The sequence below is a fragment of the Triticum aestivum genome, chromosome 1A, assembly GCF_018294505.1.
Source record: "Triticum aestivum cultivar Chinese Spring chromosome 1A, IWGSC CS RefSeq v2.1, whole genome shotgun sequence".
Lineage (NCBI taxonomy): Eukaryota > Viridiplantae > Streptophyta > Magnoliopsida > Poales > Poaceae > Triticum > Triticum aestivum.
The window spans coordinates 170,531,349-170,549,012 of NC_057794.1; the positions used below are offsets into that span (position 1 = coordinate 170,531,349).

The 17,664-nt window shown below is 45.2% G+C and overlaps 1 protein-coding gene across 1 annotated transcript; it reads left to right on the top strand.

The window, feature by feature from the left end:
* The first annotated feature begins 948 nt into the window (after window positions 1-948).
* LOC123173754 (uncharacterized) lies at window positions 949-17,375 on the top strand. The gene is made up of 10 exons (XM_044590023.1): window positions 949-1,408; window positions 12,387-12,624; window positions 12,722-12,868; window positions 12,955-13,073; window positions 13,185-13,246; window positions 13,331-13,369; window positions 14,137-14,375; window positions 14,624-15,305; window positions 15,796-15,881; window positions 15,989-17,375. Exons 1-7 carry the CDS (start codon window positions 949-951, stop codon window positions 14,284-14,286), a joined length of 1,215 nt encoding a protein of 404 aa, XP_044445958.1. The 3' UTR covers window positions 14,287-14,375; window positions 14,624-15,305; window positions 15,796-15,881; window positions 15,989-17,375.
* Window positions 17,376-17,664: the final 289 nt, after the last annotated feature.

Sequence of the window (17,664 nt, forward strand, 5' to 3'; positions counted from 1 at the left end):
TCCATTTAAATCGAGGGAAGGATGACTTCTCTTTATAACATATTCTCCCAATATTTTAGGGAGCTATATAAATTATATTCCAATAATTTGGAATCACCCATAACACACGTGCAGATAATCCCATGCCTTTCTGCTTCGAGTTGATCTCCAAACCTTGCCGAAAATTCTTTCTTCTTTTTTTTGAGGCTCCTCCAAAAGTCTCAACATTTTTGGACCTTCCCAAACCTCACTTCGATTCAAGTCATTTGAATTTAAATCAAATGAGTTTGAATTTAAACTTCTGGTCTTGACCACTTCTATTTTTCCTAGTTCAAACTCATTTTTGTGAGACTGGGAAAATAGCCCCCTTGCACAAATCCTTTCCTTAACCCTCCTTTTCTTTTTTATCTCTATTACTTTTCTCTTAAAAAAGAGAGGAAGAGAGAAGCCCAGCCCAGGCCGGCCTCCCTAGACCCATCCTTCCCCGCAGGCCCACCTAATCCTAACCCTAGCGCTCCCGCATCGCTACCCCTGGCCCGATTCCTCATCTCCCTCTCGTTCCCACGTGCGCCGCTCCTCCTCTTCTCGCTCTCTCCCTCACACAGCGCCGCCAACCCTTCTCATCTCCCTTGATCTGATCCCCTCACCCCCCTCCTAGCGCTGCCGCCAGGGCACCGCGCCCGACCCTACACCACCTCGTCGCACCGGCCGGCCGCCGGAGTTGTTGTCGGCTGCCACCCCACAGCTCCCTACCTCCTGCTCCCTCCGTGATCTAGTCAAGAGGAGCTCGAACCCCAAGCCGACCCCGAGCGCTTCCTCAGAACGAGCACGCCCCTGCTCGTGTCCTCCCGAGCGCAAGACAAGCAGCATCCGGCCACCTGCAGGCCGACCCTGTCGCCCCTCTGTTTTCCCTTCCTTGCCTCGTTTCTCCCTCACCCCGCTACCGTGGCTACTTCGCAGATCCCAGCCATGGCCATCGGCTTGGCTCCGCCCGTAGCAGTCTGTCCCCGCGACGCCCCTACTCACCAAGTCCCTCTGCCGGAGCCCCGCGCATCACCCTGTTTCCATCTGCTCGACGTCGGCTGCATCGAGCAGCAGCAGCTACCAGCACCATCGGGCCTCTGCCTCCCCTGCCGCCTGGACAAGTCCGGCCTCCTGCAGCCCCTTTTCGTCCCTAACCGAGCAGTGCGCCTTCTCATCGCCCTGCCTCCATGTCCACTGCGTGTGCCAGCGCCCATGTCCAAGTACCATGTTTTCTCTGCTGCCCCGTGCACCTTTGGCTGCTGCCTCGAGAGGCCCTTTTGTCGTGATTCATTTTGGGTCGTCCAGAACGAGAACGCCAAGTACCGTCGCCGAAGACCCATGTACAACTACCATCGCCAAGACCCCGTGAACGTCTACACGACGACCGTCGAGTACCTCTTCGCGAGTACCACTACCATCGCGTGGATCCGTCAAGACCGTGGAGTAAACGAACATGTACCACTATGCCCGGAGTCATCAGATCCGTCAAGTCAGAAGACCCTTAGTACCACGATAACCCCGAAGGGATTTGTATTCGTCAAGTTCGACTACAACGTGTACCACTACCACCATCGAAGACCCGTGTAACACATGCATCAAGTACCTCTTCAGAAGATCCGAACGTCTACGAACCGTGTACATCGACCGTCACCGAAGACCCGTAAAGCACTAACACCAAGTTCCCCTACCGTCGCCCTCGGAAACTTCGAATGCATCAAGTCCTTCTCCGAGACGTGTACCACTACTTCCTCTACCCTCGCGAGAACGTCTACTTCCCCTTCTCCGCTTCGAACTTGATCTGTTCCGATAATGCACGCTCCGAAAGGTATAATCGCCGAGACGACCTTCCGAGAATGAATGCAAGTTGTATGAGATGATCATGTTCTAACCGTGTCCAAATTGTCGATGCATGTTGCCCCTCTTTTGCCTTGTTACCGTCGTCTCGTGGGACACCCAGAATCCGGGAGCGCCCCACCATCTTTTGCATGCATCCGCACACTTCTCCTTTGCATCGGTATCTCAATCGAGTTACCAGAACCGGAACGTTGTTGTGGCATCGTTTTCGTTATCATTGCCGTGGCACCCCTTTCCTTTCCACCATGGTGACAAATGCTTCATAATGCTCTTGTCAAACTTTTAATAAAAATTGCATAAACTTGTTCATGTCATCCGCATCATGATAACAACAATTTAAATCTTTAAATTGTTGTTTGCTTTAAATTGCTAAATGCATATGGGGATTTACCGGAATTGTTGTTTGATGTTTTCGGCCCCATTTAAATTGCTTAGATTGTGTAGTTTACTTTTGCTTCATCTCTTGCCATGTTTATCAACATTTAATATTGTTGGGTACATAAACGAGATCGAACTAAATAACTTAAATGTGGTGTTTGTCATTATGCATCCCGATGCATATTGAGCTCCACTTAATTTGTAGGATTGCTTATGCACTTTGCCATGCCATGCATAATTAAACCGGACATGCATCATACTTGGTTGTGCATCATGCCATGATTATGTGATGGTTGTTTACTATGTTGTTTGCTTCTTTTCCGGTGTTGCTTCTTCGGGTTAGTTCCGATAACGTCACGTTTGTGAGGACCCGTTCGTCTACGTCCATTTGTCTTCTTCGGGGACTCGTTTTTCTTCCTTGCGGGATTTCAGGCAAGATGATCATACCCTCGAAATCACTTCTATCTTTGCTTGCTAGTTGCTCGCTCTTTTGCTATGCCTATGCTGCGATACCTACCACTTGCTTATCATGCCTCCTATATTGTTGAACCAAGCCTCTAACCCACCTTGTCCTAGCAAACCGTTGTTTGGCTATGTTACCACTTTGCTCAGCCCCTTTTATAGCGTTGTTAGTTGCAGGTGAAGATTGAAGCTTGTTCCATGTTGGAACATGGATATCTTGTTGGGATATCACAATATCATCTTATTTAATTAATGCATCTATATACTTGGTAAAGGGTGGAAGGCTCGGCCTTATGCCTGGTGTTTTGTTCCACTCTTGCCGCCCTAGTTTCCGTCATATCGGTGTTATGTTCCCAGATTTTGCGTTCCTTACGCGGTTGGGTGATAATGGGAACCCCTTGACAGTTCGCCTTGAATAAAACTCCTCGAGCAATACCCAACCTTGGTTTTACCATTTGCACTAACAACCTACCACCTTCCCTTGGGTTCTGCAGACTCAAGGGTCATCTTTATTCTAACCCCCCCGGGCCAGTGCTCCTCTGAGTGTTGGTCTGAACTGAGCTGCCTGCGGGGCCACCTCGGGGAAACTTGAGGGTTGGTTTTACTCGTAGCTAGTCTCATCTGAGTGTGCCCTGAGAAAGAGATATGTGCAGCTCCTATCGGGATTTGTCGGCACATTCGGGCGGTGTTGCTGGATTTGTTTTAACTTGTCGAAGTGTCTTGTAGAACCGGGATACCGAGTCTGATCGGAACGTCTCGGGAGAAGGTCTATTCCTTAGTTGACCGTGAGAGCTTGTCATGGGCTAAGTTGGGACTCCCCTGCAGGGATTTGAACTTTCGAAAGCCGTGCCCGCGGTTATGGGCAGATGGAAATTTGTTAACGTCCGGTTGTAGAAAACCTGAAGTTGACCTTAATTAAAATGCATCAACCGCGTGTGTTGCCGTGATGGTCTCTTTCCGGTGGAGTCCGGGAAGTGAACACGGTGTTGGAGTTATGCTTGATGTAGGTTGTTTTAGGATCACTTCTTGATCATACTTTTACCGACCGTGCTTTGCCTTCTCTTCTCGCTCTCATTTGCGTATGTTAGCCACCATATATGCTAGTCGCTTGCTGCAGCTCCACCTCTTACCTTTAGCTTACCCATAAGCTTAAATAGTCTTGATCGCGAGGGTGCAAGATTGCTGAGTCCCCGTGACTCACAGATACTTACAAACCCAGCTTGCAGGTGCCGATGATTCCGTGCAGATGACGCAAACAAGCTCAGCAGGAGCTCGATGAAGATCTTGTCCTTTATGTTGTTTCGTTCTAGTCGATCAGTAGTGGAGCCCAGTTGGGGTCGATCGGGGATCTGTGTAGCATTTGGGGTAGTCTTCTTTTATTTTGGTTCCGTAGTCGGACCTTGATTGTATCTGGTTGATGTAATGCTTTATTCATGTAATTGTGTGAAGTGGCGATTGTAAGCCAACTATGTATCTCTTTCCCTTATGTATTACATGGGTTGTGTGAAGATTACCTCACTTGCGGCATTGCTTTCAATGCGGTTATGCCTCTAAGTCGTGCTTCGACACGTGGGAGATATAGCCGCATCGAGGGTGTTACAGATATCCCCAAGGCAGCATTCAGAACAAGCTATGGTTCATATGAATACACTGTCATGTCTTTCGGCCTTGTCAATGCTCCTCCAACATTCTCTCGCATGATGAACTTCATCTTCAACCCCTACACAAATGACTTCGTTTTGGTCTACCTCGATGACATTTTGGTCTTTTCCAAGAACAAGGAGGATCATGCCAAGCACTTGAGATTGGTGTTGGACAAACTCAGAGAACAGCAGTTCTATGCAAAGTTTTCAAAGTGCGAGTTTTGGCTCGATGAGGTTCTCTACCTTGGGCATATCATCTCCGCCAAGGGCATAGCTGTTAATCCTGAGAAGGTGTCTACAATTGTGAATTGGGAACCGCCTCAGAATGTGAAGCAACTCCGCAGCTTCCTTGGACTCGCAAGCTATTGCCGAAGGTTCGTTGAGAATTTCTCAAAGATCGTGAAGCCTCTTTCCAACCTTCTCCAGAAGCATGTGAAGTATGTATGGTCGCCTGAATGTGACATCGCTTTTAACACCCTCAAAGAGAAGTTAGTCACAGCTCCAGTTCTGACTCCTCCTGATGAATCCAAACCGTTTGAGGTTTTCTGTGATGCTTCCCTTCAAGGTCTCGGTGCAGTGTTGATGCAAGAGAAGAAAGTTGTGGTCTATACCTCTCGCCAATTGAAGCCCAACGAAAAGAACTACCCCACTCATGACCTCGAGTTGGCGGCAGTTGTCCATGCTCTTTTAACATGGAGACATCTCTTGTTGGGGAGAAAAGTGGACATCTTCACTGATCATAGGAGTCTCAAGTACATCTTCACTCAGCCCAACCTCAACCTCAGGCAGACTCGTTGGGTCGAGATGATTCAAGAGTATAATTCGAGTATTGAATATACTCCAGGCAAGGCCAATGTAATTGCTGACGCATTGATCAGGAAGGCTTACTGCAACAGTTTGATTCTCAAGCCCTACCAACCAGAGCTTTGTGAAGCTTTCCGCAAACTTAATCTCCAAGTTATTCCTCAAGGATTCCTTGCCAACCTCCAAGTCTCTCCCACTTTGGAAGATTAGATTCGTGAGGCTCAACTTCTTGATGCTATGGTGAAGAAGGTGAAGATTGGGATTGCCAAGAGCCAACCCAAGTACAAGTGCTATCGCCTTGATGACAAGGATACTTTATTCTTTGAGGATCGCATTGTTGTTCCTAAAGGTGACCTTTGTAAAGTCATTATGAACGAAGATCACAATTCACTCCTCTCTATTCACCCTGGAAGTACAAAGATGTATCATGACCTCAAGCAGTCGTATTGGTGGACTCGAATGAAGCGCGAGATTGCTCAGTTCGTGAATGAATGTGATGTCTGCAAAAGAGTGAAAGCAGAACACCAACGGACAGCTGGTCTCCTCCAACCTCTTGCCATTCCAGAATGGAAGTTTGACCATATTGAGATGGACTTCGTGACTGGATTCCCCAAGTCCAAGCGTGGCAATGATGCTATCTTCGTTGTCATCGACAAGCTCACTAAAGTGGCTCATTTTCTTTCTATCAAAGAATCTATCATAGCAGCTTAGTTGGCAGAGCTATATACATCCAGGATTGTCTCTCTGCACGGCATTGCGCAGTTGATATCTTTAGATCGTGGAAGCATCTACACTTCTAAGTTCTAGGATTCTTTTCAGAAGGCCATGGGCACTAACATTCGCTTCAGCACAGCTTTTCATCCTCAAACTAGTGGCCAAGTCGAGCAAGTCAATCAAATTCTTGAAGATATGCTCAGGGAATGTGTCATTTCTTTCAGTATGAAGTGGGAAGATTGTCTTCAATATGTCGAGTTCTCCTACAACAACAGCTTCCAAGCGAGTTCGGGCAAGGCCCCATTCGAGATCCTCTATGGCAGAAAGTGTCGTACTCCTCTTAACTGGTCAGCGACTGGTGAACGCCAACTTCTTGGCAATGACTTGATCACAGAGGCTGAAGAAATGTGCAAAGTCATTCGTGAAAATCTCAAAGACGCGCAATCACGCCAGAAGAGTTACTATGATAGCAAGCATCGTGACTTGGCTTTCGAGATCGGAGACCATGTCTACCTCTGCGTCTCTCCAATGAAAGGTACTCGTCGCTTCGGTATCAAAGGGAAGCTTGCCACTAGATACGTGCGTCCTTTCAAGATCATTGGCAAAAGAGGCGATCTCGCCTATCAACTTGAGCTTCCATCCAACTTTGCAAACGTGCACGACGTGTTTCACGTGTATCAGCTCCGCAAGTGTTTCAAGACTCCTGACCGCACCATCAACTTTGAAGAGATTGATCTCCAGGAAGACCTGTCTTATCATGAGCATCCCGTTGCTATTCTTGAAGAAACCGAGCGCAAGACTCACAACAAGTCTATCAAATTCCTGAAAGTGAAGTGGTCACATCATTCCGACCGTGAAGCCACCTGGGAACACGAGGACCACCACCGTTCTGAATACCCAGAGTTTTTCCAGTCCTAGATCTTGGGACGAGATCCTTTCGTAGTGGTGGAGTGTTGTAACGCCCCGTATGTGTCTTGCCATATTTGTATTCTAACTCTTGTCATTTTCGACACTAAGTTATGATATTCCCTCGTGGTTGGGTTTTGTCTTTGTGTTGCTTTTGTCCATGTCATGCATCTCATAACATGTCATCATGTGCATCGCATTTGCATACGTGTTCGTCTCATGCATCCGAGCATTTTCCCCGTTGTCCGTTTTGCATTCCGGCACTCCTATGTCCTCCGGTGTCCCCTTTTGCCTCCTTTCGTGTGCGGGTGTTAAACATTCTCGGATTGGACCAAGACTTGCCAAGAGGCCTTGGTATACTACCGGTAGACCGCCTGTCAAGTTTCATGTCGTTTGGACTTCGTTTGATACTCCAACGGTTAACCGAGGAACCGTAAAGGCCTCGTGTGTGTTGCAGCCCAACACCTCACCAAAGTGGCCCAAAACCCACCTAAACCCCCTCCATCATCTCGGTCGTTCGATCACGATCGCTTGGCCGAAAACCGTGCTCAATTTGGAGCCTCCTAGCTCCTTCTATGTATACATAGACATCTCCCCCGAAAATTCCGGATCAAAGCCTAGCTCCCTCTCCCCTCCGCGCGGCCGAACATGTCCGGGCGCCGCCAGACAGAAATCCGCCCGCCGTCGCCACGTGTCATCGCGCCATTCGCCGCCGCCCCGCGCCGCCGTGCGCCGGCCCGCCGGGGCCCAGGCGGGGCCCTCCTGGCCCGTCCGTGCCCGCCCGCCGACCAACCGCGCCGCCCCACCTTTCTCCTCCACGCTGGCGAGCCCTCGCCTCCGGCCACCGCCCGCCATCACCGACCGCCGCCGTCACCGCGTGCCGCGCCCCCGCAGACGGCGCCGCCCACAGCCGGGCTCCGCGGCCGCGCCCGCCTCCATCTTGCCGGGATCTGGCCGGATCCGGCCCGGAGCTCCCCTTCCCCGGCCATCTACTTCCATCTCCGGCGAACTCTCCATCTCCGGCGAACATCGAAGTTCGTGCCGCCCCAGATCTGGATCGGGAGACCCTAGGGTTGACTTTTGCCTCTCTCTAAGTCCTCAGTTTTCAATTATTTTAGGCAACTTCATCGCATCATAACTTTGCATTCGTAACTCCGTTTTGGGCGTGTAGCATATCAAATTGTTCGTCTCGATGTGCACTTCATTTCATTCCATTGCACCATGTTCATTTGAGTTCATCTTGATGCCCTAAATGTTGTTGCAAGAGTGCTATGTAATGTTAGTTTCAGATTCTTATCAGATTATGGACATTTGTCATTTTTTCCATGTTTAATGTGTGCCTCCTATGATATTGAGACATACATGTGTTTTGTTGTATGCCATGCCATCTTTATAGGGGTGTATGCCATGTATTTTTGTGATCAATGTGGTGACTAGCACAAGCATGCAAAGTAGCTCTCGTGATGTTGCTGATTTTAGGGACATCTTCTAAGTCATTTCCCTGATGATATTTTTATGCCATGTATTCTTGTTGCTACAGAGTGATCCATGCCTCTTTTGAGCATGTTCAGTAAGGATGTTTTTAAGATATTGTTATGCTCTATCCATCCATGTCTTTGTTGGCAATTATGGAGCACCCTAGCATGACTCAATCTTGCTCTACGTTTGCTATAAAATGTTCCTGGCAGATTGTTTACGTGTTAATCAATTTTGCTGAGGTTGTTGTAGTTGTTCCATGCATGCTATGAGAGTGGTCTTGCCATGGTTAGCTTATTCATCATGTCTACTTGCTGGGTGTATGCTTAGTTTGTCATTCAATGCCTTGTGGAGAGTGCATCGAGCTCGCAAACATGTCTACGTAATTCTGTTTTGCCATGTTCCAGTTTTCTGCTAAGTCTGAATCTGTTAATGAAACTTACTATGTTCACATGGTTGCCATTGTATCTTCTTATCCCTTTTGGCTTATAGTCAGTAAGGGACTTTTATTATATGCTTTGTGTAGTTTCATGACATACCTTGCTTTGCCATGATATATTCCTGTAGCATGTTGTTATCTTGCTCTAAACATTGCTTCCTGATGTTAAATCCTGCCATGTTATTTTCACTAAGTCTGTGAACCTGATATCTTTTGCACTTTTGCCATGCTTGTTTGAACCTGCTATTGTGTGATTTAACCGTATCTCAGTGTTCATCTTTTGTCAAGCATCTCGAGTGTATCACCATCACTTTTATTACCTTTACCTATCTTAGTTCGATCTTTAGTTGCTTCATGATTTAGTAGAATAAAAGTTTAGCATGATCTATTTTCGAGTGCTAGTTTCGTGATCTATCTATCTATGTAATTGATTGAGGGTTATATAATAAATATTAGTTTGAGTTTTTTCTTCTCTACCTTTTTTGTTTTAATCAGAATAAAGGAAATAATGGAAAAGATCTGATGAGGACATCAATACCATTGTTACACCCACAGCCCCTGCTGTTATACATACTGGACCAATTACTAGAGCTCGCGCACGCCAATTGAATTATCAGGTACTTTCGTTTCTTGGTAACGATTCTAATGTTCATGAGAATATGATGTTGCCTAAATTGGATACATTTGTTTTGCTTACAAATGAAGGGCCTAGTTTGGACAAGAAAGATGAACCTTGGAGCAAGTTCAAGCATGGAGATGATGGCATACGCAAGGGGATCAAGAACGGAGTTACAAGTGATGATTTCAGGACTTTGAAGCCGCCATAAGGAGTGCATGAAGCCTTGGACGAAATATACAAGATGCCACTTCATAAATTTCGTCTAGAGGCTATTTTAGGTGTTGCGTCACCTTATTATTGCGCCAGACCCATGTATTTTCGAAATACTTAAGTATAGGTTGTTTTTAGAGTTTGTATGTGTGGGGAAACAAGAGTTAGGGTTGGTTTCGGACCCCTCCTCCAGGAGCCATGAAATTCCCCCCTCTTCCTCCATATATACAGCCCTTAGGGCGTCGTTTAGACTTTGGGTTTTGTTTAGATTAAAAGTTCTCCATAGCTGCAACTTCGCGTACTTCGTTTGTGTCCAACGACCAGACCAAGACGTCACAGAACCCCACCTTGATCAATAAAGATTTCATCTTTTATTCGCAATATCCAGATTGCAATCTCAGTTTCTTGCTTGTTCTTCGTTTGCTCGCAGGAAATAGACCCTCGTGGTCAGGTTGATCGTGCTCCGGCATGGGCAATAACCCTCGGAAGTTGGTTTAGCGATTGCTAAGGTGCAACGTCTTCGCACGTTCGTAGTCGGATCATCAAAGTCGACTCCCACAGAAAACGATATCTATCTCATCGAAACATCGGGACGCCTTCGTCCCTATCAAGTGGTATCAGATTTCCAGGTTGCTCAGTGAGATTTTGCAGTTTTTCGTAGTTTAGATCGAGTGTGTTCTTCATACCTACAGTCCACGAAAAAAAAGCCAAACAAATAATTAGGATTAGTTCATCATATCCAAACCAATCTGAGCCTTTGCATAGTCTTTTCAGTATTTTGCTTTGTTTGAATTTGCGGTTGCATCGTCGTGTCTAGTAGCTGGTCTTAGAGTCTAGTCTTTTGGAGTTTCGAGTTCTGGTCATAAGTTGTCATGCCGCCGCCGCACCATCATCATCGCCCCTGCCATCTACCACCACCGCTTATCCGCCATCGATCCGTCTCCATATACCATCACAAATCCGTATCCATATACCACCACCAATCCGTATCTATATACCACCACCGCTGCCATATCCTACCACCATATATCCACCACCAATCCGAGTTCCTTTCATATTAGGTTTGTTTTCGAGGTCTGTCTAATTTCCGATTCGTGTTTCCTTGTCTGAGTAGATTTTGAAAAAAAAAATCTGGAGACCCCCGGGCAATTTTTAGGCCAAAATTTTCACAGGCAAAATTTTTTCCCCTATCCTATTTTTAGGCTTTTCTGAGTCTTTTGAGCCACGTGCCATCATAGTGATTTTTTGTCGCACTTTTTCGTCGTTGCTGCCCTGATTTTTGAAAAAAAGTCAAAAAAATGCGTGCCCATCCTATCAGTTTGACGAGGGAAGAGTTTTGAACACTCGCCATTATAGTGATTTTTCGCAAAAAATAGAGGAGCGCCAAAAAAACAGAGCGAAAAAAAAGTTCCAGAGTGTGATTTTCCCTTGTTTACGTGGAGCGTCGTGATCTTGTTAGTGTTTTAGGCTCGCGTCTCTAGCACGGTCTAGCCTAGGACCAGCACAGTACCGTCGTTGAGCGTTTATTTAACTTTGCGTCTCTGAATTAATTATTGCTGACCCTTTTTGCTACCATATTATAAGCCTTCTCAGCTCCACATACATCTACGTCATGCGTTTGATTTTCCCTAGTAATCGCTCTATCCAAGCTTTGAGAGTTTTGACTACGACGGTTGCCGATCACCTCTTGCTGCTAGGTAAGAACTGGTAAGAATTTGAGATTTGCTTGACGGATTTGTGACACCCACCACCACCTCTTGTTAGTAGTCTGTCTGTGCAGTCCGAATCTGAATCCAGAACATGAGAGACTTGGACTCTATCTTCTCTTGGCCCAAAAGTGATGTGAGAGAACTTTTTGAATAGAAGCTAAACTTCTCATTTTCCCTTATCTTCATATGTGGATTGTACAAATGTCACATACACCTGCAATTAGACAAAACACAAAAGTGTGTGAAGTATTTTTGTTCTAGATAACATAAATAGATTATTGAATAGTTTGCACTAGAAATCACCTGACAAATATGCATGTATGCAATATTTTTGGTCGTATCCAAGGTAGTCATGTCCTCATCATCTGGCCAGATGATGATGGATGTCGTCACACTGAAAGGGTCCTAAGAATATCTCTCCATCATCGGAGGAGCAAATCTCACTCTCGAGCTATCTAGTCCCTTGTTAAAATTTTCGATGAGCATGTAAGTTGTCGTTATGATCATCGTGTTACAAGTGACGTTTGACCAACCCCAAAGTCCACCATACGGTAAGAAGTGACTACGATACTCTCATGATCTAAGGATCAAAATCACACGTTAACACTCTTTTTTACAATTGATTACAAATGATATTAACTCCTACATGAAAAGAGAGGGTAAGAGGGAGCATGCTAAATTGGTCCTCTCGTAACTCATGTGCTATCAAATACGGTGGACGACATTGATGCTGGTATGTTGCAAGTCGTCGGCTGTGTCAACTATCTTTGCCTTTCTTTCTTCTTATTTTCACTTTTTTGGAGGTATGCATTATTGTTATTTCGACTAGGCCTTGATGTTGTGTCGTTGATGTAATTGGTAGATCTTTGATATTAATATGTCACAGTTTTGAACTAACACCGAGGGAGTTTAAAACAATGATGATTTTTCTTCCGTTTAAAACAGCCCTGCGATTGGAAGTTTCCTGGTTGAGATGCTTATCCTCGTCCAATCTTCAGTCACCTAGGTCGCGTTGTTCTTCCTAATAATATAACTTATACATTTAAACGGAGAAAGTACTAGCACACAAGTGATGAGATTGAACATATAAAGGATGAGCGGGGTGCTAGGCACCACCGCTGCATCCACGTGTCTGCTATGAATTGCATCCACGTGTCTGCTATGAATAGGGCGAGCGAGCAGAAAAAGAAAACAGCGAGAAGCAGCGAGGAGCGAGCCGGCCCGCATCTCCCCCGCTCCCCCCGAGCCGTGGCACACGCACAATCCCCTCCCCTCGAACCCCGCCTCGCTCGCTTCCGTCGACAGGTGGGTGGAGGGAAAGGGAGGCGGCCGGCGACAGGGGAAGAAGCAGACCGGCCCTGATCGGCTCGCCCTCCTCCGCGCTCCGACATCCGCGTCTCGCAGCAGGTACGCCCACCAACCCAACCCATCTCGCTTGCTTGTCTCCAGCGTGGATCTCACCTCTAATGGCGGCCGGGGGTGGGTGGGTTCGCTGTGCTCGCAGACGACAATGGAGGCGCTCAAGGAGAAGCTGTGGAAGAAGATGGGCACGGCCGTGGGCTCCATGCGGCTCGAGCTCCGCGACAAGGCCGGCGCCAGGGTCGCTGACCTCGGTCGCGACGCCGCACCCCTCGCCGCCTACTCCCCCTACGTCGGTTCGTCCGTCCGCCGCCCGCATCTCCTCTTGCTACCTACTGGCTGCTGCTGTTGTTGGACTGAAAGTGGATTGCTCTGCAGGTACCGGCTGCACGTCATCGACCTCGACCCCTCGTCGGTGACCTCCGGCGGGTGGCTGGAGGACACCTCGTTCGTTGATAAGTACACCATGTCGGACGATGCATACGACGAGCTCGGCAGTAAGCTCAGGACACATTCTGTTTTCAGTTTACAAGATGAATCTGGCACCCAGTAGAATTCTTATCATTTGCAATCAACTCTAACATCTAAACTTTTGTGCAATTGTGCAGCAAACATCCGGAAGTTCAAAGAGAAGATGGTGTCGAAAAACCTTGTATCGGATGATAAGCAAGTAAGCTGCCCATGCTCTGGACTTCTTTGTTCCTTTCAAGGTTTCAACAGGCCTGTTTACTCTGTTTCTTGTCCTCTTTGGCAGTCAGACAATCAGATGGAGGAATTGTGTGCTAACATCAAGGTCAGTTCATTTGCTTTACACATGTTTATCAGATTGAGTTTTTCCACATCCACACGCTATGAAGTGGGATATTGCCAACTAGCCTGCTGATGTTGGCGAGATTTAATACTTTAGCTTGTTATGTATTGATGATTTAGCACCGCTGGTCGAGCTACTATTTTCCCCATATTTAGCGTCTGGTATGGCATCCTTGTTGGATATAATATAGTAGCTGGTAATTCTACCTTAAAATTTGTGCTGTTTGCCAGCTAGCATATTGGCTGCGATAATTTCTACCTGTAGAAATAACCCTGATTAGTATGTATGAACCTGTGACTAAATGGGCTTGACAAACTGCTACCATTGGCTGGGTATTAAAATATTATTTTCACGGTGCATTCTGTTAACTTTGAAGGAATACGTGGACATCCTTACAATGAAAATAAGAAATAACTGTGTGTGTTCCTTGATTTTTGCCAACTGGAGCATCAGTTTGGAGTGTTGCAGTGTATATTTCCTTCTATCAGCGACCTGGTTTGTCTAGCAGTTTGGATAGAGCACAGTGGCAATTCTTGTCATAAAATTATGACTATCGAGCAGAGTGTAATTGACTAAGTTTAGGAGGAACACGGAGTTGTGCAAAGAAAATTGGTGACTTGTTAACAGGGTATTCTGCTTTCAGAGGCATGTGATGTACTTCTTCTGTAACTTAATAAGATGTTTTTTCACACTGTAAGATCCTCCTTTTGATTTCTTCCTCCCTAAATTAATTTTTATTTTGCACCTAGGGTTTGGGTGTCCATCAGATTCTTGCGAGGACAGCAACAGCGGCCAGCGTTTGTATCTGCAGAGTTCATGAATGCCGCAGGTATGCTCATCCTCCCCCATCTCTCTTTCCATCTATCTCTTCATCTACCTTGCCTCTCTCTCTCAACTAGGTGCTTCTGCCTGAATCTCTTCAGTGGGGTTTCCAGCGCAGCGGCAACATGACGACCAAGTTCAAAAGCCTCATATCACACTGCATCAGGTGATTCCCTCTCAATTCTGATGTATACTTCTCTTTAGGGTGAACCATTCATGGTTCTTATGGGTGGTTGCAACTATAATGCCGAGCTGATCGAGTGGTGCAAGATTCTGACCCAACTAATTAGGCGGTTGTTCTCTGCGGCATCTCACATCAGTTATCTTGCATTTTTTATCTCACAGAAATTGATTGCCCAAATTTCTTGACTTATTTCTGCAATTGGGGTAACTTTTTTCTTCAAATCCTTGCAGAAGGTAGCCGCGTAATATGGTCGCCGGATGGAAGTAGAAGTTCGCACTTACAAAAGTAAAGTATGTTTTTGGCACCACTGTTGTTTCTTGCTTCACTATGTTGTTCCAGGCGGTTCTTGATGGTACGTGCTCTTGTCTGATTTGTAAAAGAGATGTTTGAAAGAGCAGATGGTTTTGGCTTTGTTATTATAAGCAAAACAGACAATAAGAAGTATATTATCTGATTATTGAGTCAATGCATTTGCCATACATTTGTAAGTATTTTCTTGCATCCTCTCTTTTCTCCAGGAATGTTGTGTAGTTTATTGATGCCCCTACATAAGACTGTAGGTCACTGTTTATGTTCATACATGTGTTCCTTGTTGTTCGCCTTTCTATCTACTATGGGATAGCTGCTGACTGGGAATAATACTTAACAGGGTAGCTACATGAATGTTTATGTTTCCTGTACTGTTGTTTGTGATTGAGTTAGAACATGTATGTCCTCATATTCTCACATTGCTGTCTAAAATCTGTTTACATGGAAATAACTGAAGAACAGCAATTTTATTTCCCTGTGTGTGTGTGTGTGTGTGTGCGCGCGCGCGCGCGCGCACGGTTTGTTGCCGATGTTTATAATGGTTTGTTTGCAGGACAAGCCCGAGCCTCCTCCAGAAAGGCTGTCTTCCTGACGCCACCCAAGGTACTATTGTGCAGCGTCTTTTATATCAACACAGCCACATAGCTTCTATTTGATAAACATGGCTGATTGTGTTGTTATTTTTGGCACCAACTAAGTGACAGAACGCTTGTAGAAGGTGTTAGCATATCATCGTTTAGGCATTCGCAATTCATAGTGGTGTCAAGTGTTAATTATGTAACCATGTTGTAGTTGGCATAGTTTTTGAGAGAACACAATTAAACTTATTGAGTAATTATTTGATTTGTTTTGATATTCCAAATCTAATTCCATAACTTGCATGATTCTCTAAGTTTGGGTGTACCTACAAAATTCTTAAATTCTGTCTCGGTCTATGTGATGCGCCCTATGAATGCTAGACCATTCCCTTATTTGCGATGCTTCTATAGGCACGGTTTAACGGAGCATGCTTGTCTGTATTTTATTCTGTGGATTTTATGGTGTGTACATTGGATATTACTAGGCTGACATGATGAACTTACTGTTGTATCAGGATCTGACCACCTCAGTTAGGTGTTCTCCACCCAGATAGGATTGGGTGACAAGGACATTGATGCTCTTTCTGGTGGTCACACCCTGGTATGTCCAACTGATCAGTTGTCCGCCAGTTTGGTGAGATTGATGTTCATATTTGTTATAGATAAAGTGTTGAAAGTGTTTAACACCCCTTTAACTTTTGTGCATAGGTGTGCATGTCTTATGTTTGGCGCCAAGTTTGTACGCTTACTGCCGCTACAAAGAATGCTGACAAAGCTTCCAGAATAATGCTATATTATGCTGCGAGAAGCACAAGTTCCTCTCTTATCCTGTCTGTTATCCATTTCTTTTGCTCGAGGAGCCAACCGTGCTGACAAAACACTAGAAGGTATGAATCTGAATTTCTTACTTCTGTATACATACAGAAAACTACATTATTCATGACATCATTACATTTCTTTGTTGCACATTGAACTATTAATGGCACCTTCTTCTTTGAGTATAAATTATATTAAGGAAGTTCTAAGTACTAAATTGGAAATACTTTCTTTGTGTACTTGCTCTAGACGGGCTTTCTTGTATTGATGTTTTTCCAATATAGAGTTCCATTCAATTTTGATCTCCTACGAGGAGTATGCTATTTGAACTGAAACGGTGAAACCACAAGTCGACATAATCTAATTTTAGTTAAATGACAAAGAGGACATTTTCTACCATGTACGGGTGATGCACGTGTTTCCAATGTAGAGTCTAATTTAATTTAGTCCTTTTGATCACCCATGCTGAATATTGAATGAGTCAACTGGGAGGAGTTTAAGCCAAGCTAAACTGAAATCATAATTAAACATAAGCTGTTTTCAGTTAAATGGCAGAGAGGGCCCTCTTCTACCATGTAAATTAAATTGCATATTTACGCATGTTATACCTTGTTTGCAATTTCTGTTTACTGAACTATATCCATGATACTAATCAAAAGAGTATTTACTCTTTTTGCACCAATTATTATTGTTGTTACATAACCACGTGCTGATAGCGCAAAAGCGGAATGAGTTAGCTTATTTACGTATTGTGATCACCGCCGGAGCCACTCAGGCTTGCAAACAGTGATCTACACGCCAATTGTCGCATCATGCTAGGAACCAACAAGAGAGCCACCGTAACAACCAACTGGTCTGAGTTCCGCCGCCTTGCAAAAATCCATGAAGGAGACATTTGTGCCTTTCGTTTCAAGGTCAGCACAAAGCAGCGCCCGGTTCTCATTGTCCATTGCCTTTATATGAAGCATCGACAGCAATGGAAGTCGTATTTAAATATCATCTACTCCCTCCGTTCGAAATTACTTGTCGCAGAAATGGATGTATCTAGACGTATTTTAGTTCTAGATACATCCATTTTCGAGACAAGTAATTCCGAACGGAGGGAGTAGCATTCTAAGGACTACTAATCAAGCTCTGTAATAGGATGAAACCTTCCTCTGTTTTTCGACGATCCTATCTGTTGCTTTTGAACAGCTACCACCTAAGCTTTTACCTATATAACCTCTGTTGTTGTTCCTCATCGATCTATTAATATGCATAATGCCACCCTTATTTATAATTATCTGTTTTTACTACTTTCTCTGTTTCAAACATCGAGTACTCACCAGCAACAACAAATATGCTAAGCAAAGAAGAGGCATGTCGTACCTGGCAGCATCCACCTTCCACTCAAGGGATATAGCACTATCATTGAGCATAGAGTGTTCCAGGAGAAACAGTAATCATGAACAAAATATAATGCATATGTACCACATAAGTATTTATTATTTTGACCCGTGTCTGAATTTTCCTATTACCACTCTCATAATACTTGGTTTGCTGTCGCCCTTTGCGCCATTGGCGCAACG

Bases quoted from the DNA above. Each gene is read 5' to 3' on its own strand.
- LOC123173754 (XM_044590023.1), top strand. From the start codon at position 949: ATGGCCATCGGCTTGGCTCCGCCCGTAGCAGTCTGTCCCCGCGACGCC. The intron at 1,409-12,386 runs GTACCACTACCA...TGCTATGAATAG, and splicing joins CGTCGAGTACCTCTTCGCGA to GGCGAGCGAGCAGAAAAAGA. The intron at 13,247-13,330 runs GTAAGCTGCCCA...CCTCTTTGGCAG, and splicing joins TTGTATCGGATGATAAGCAA to TCAGACAATCAGATGGAGGA.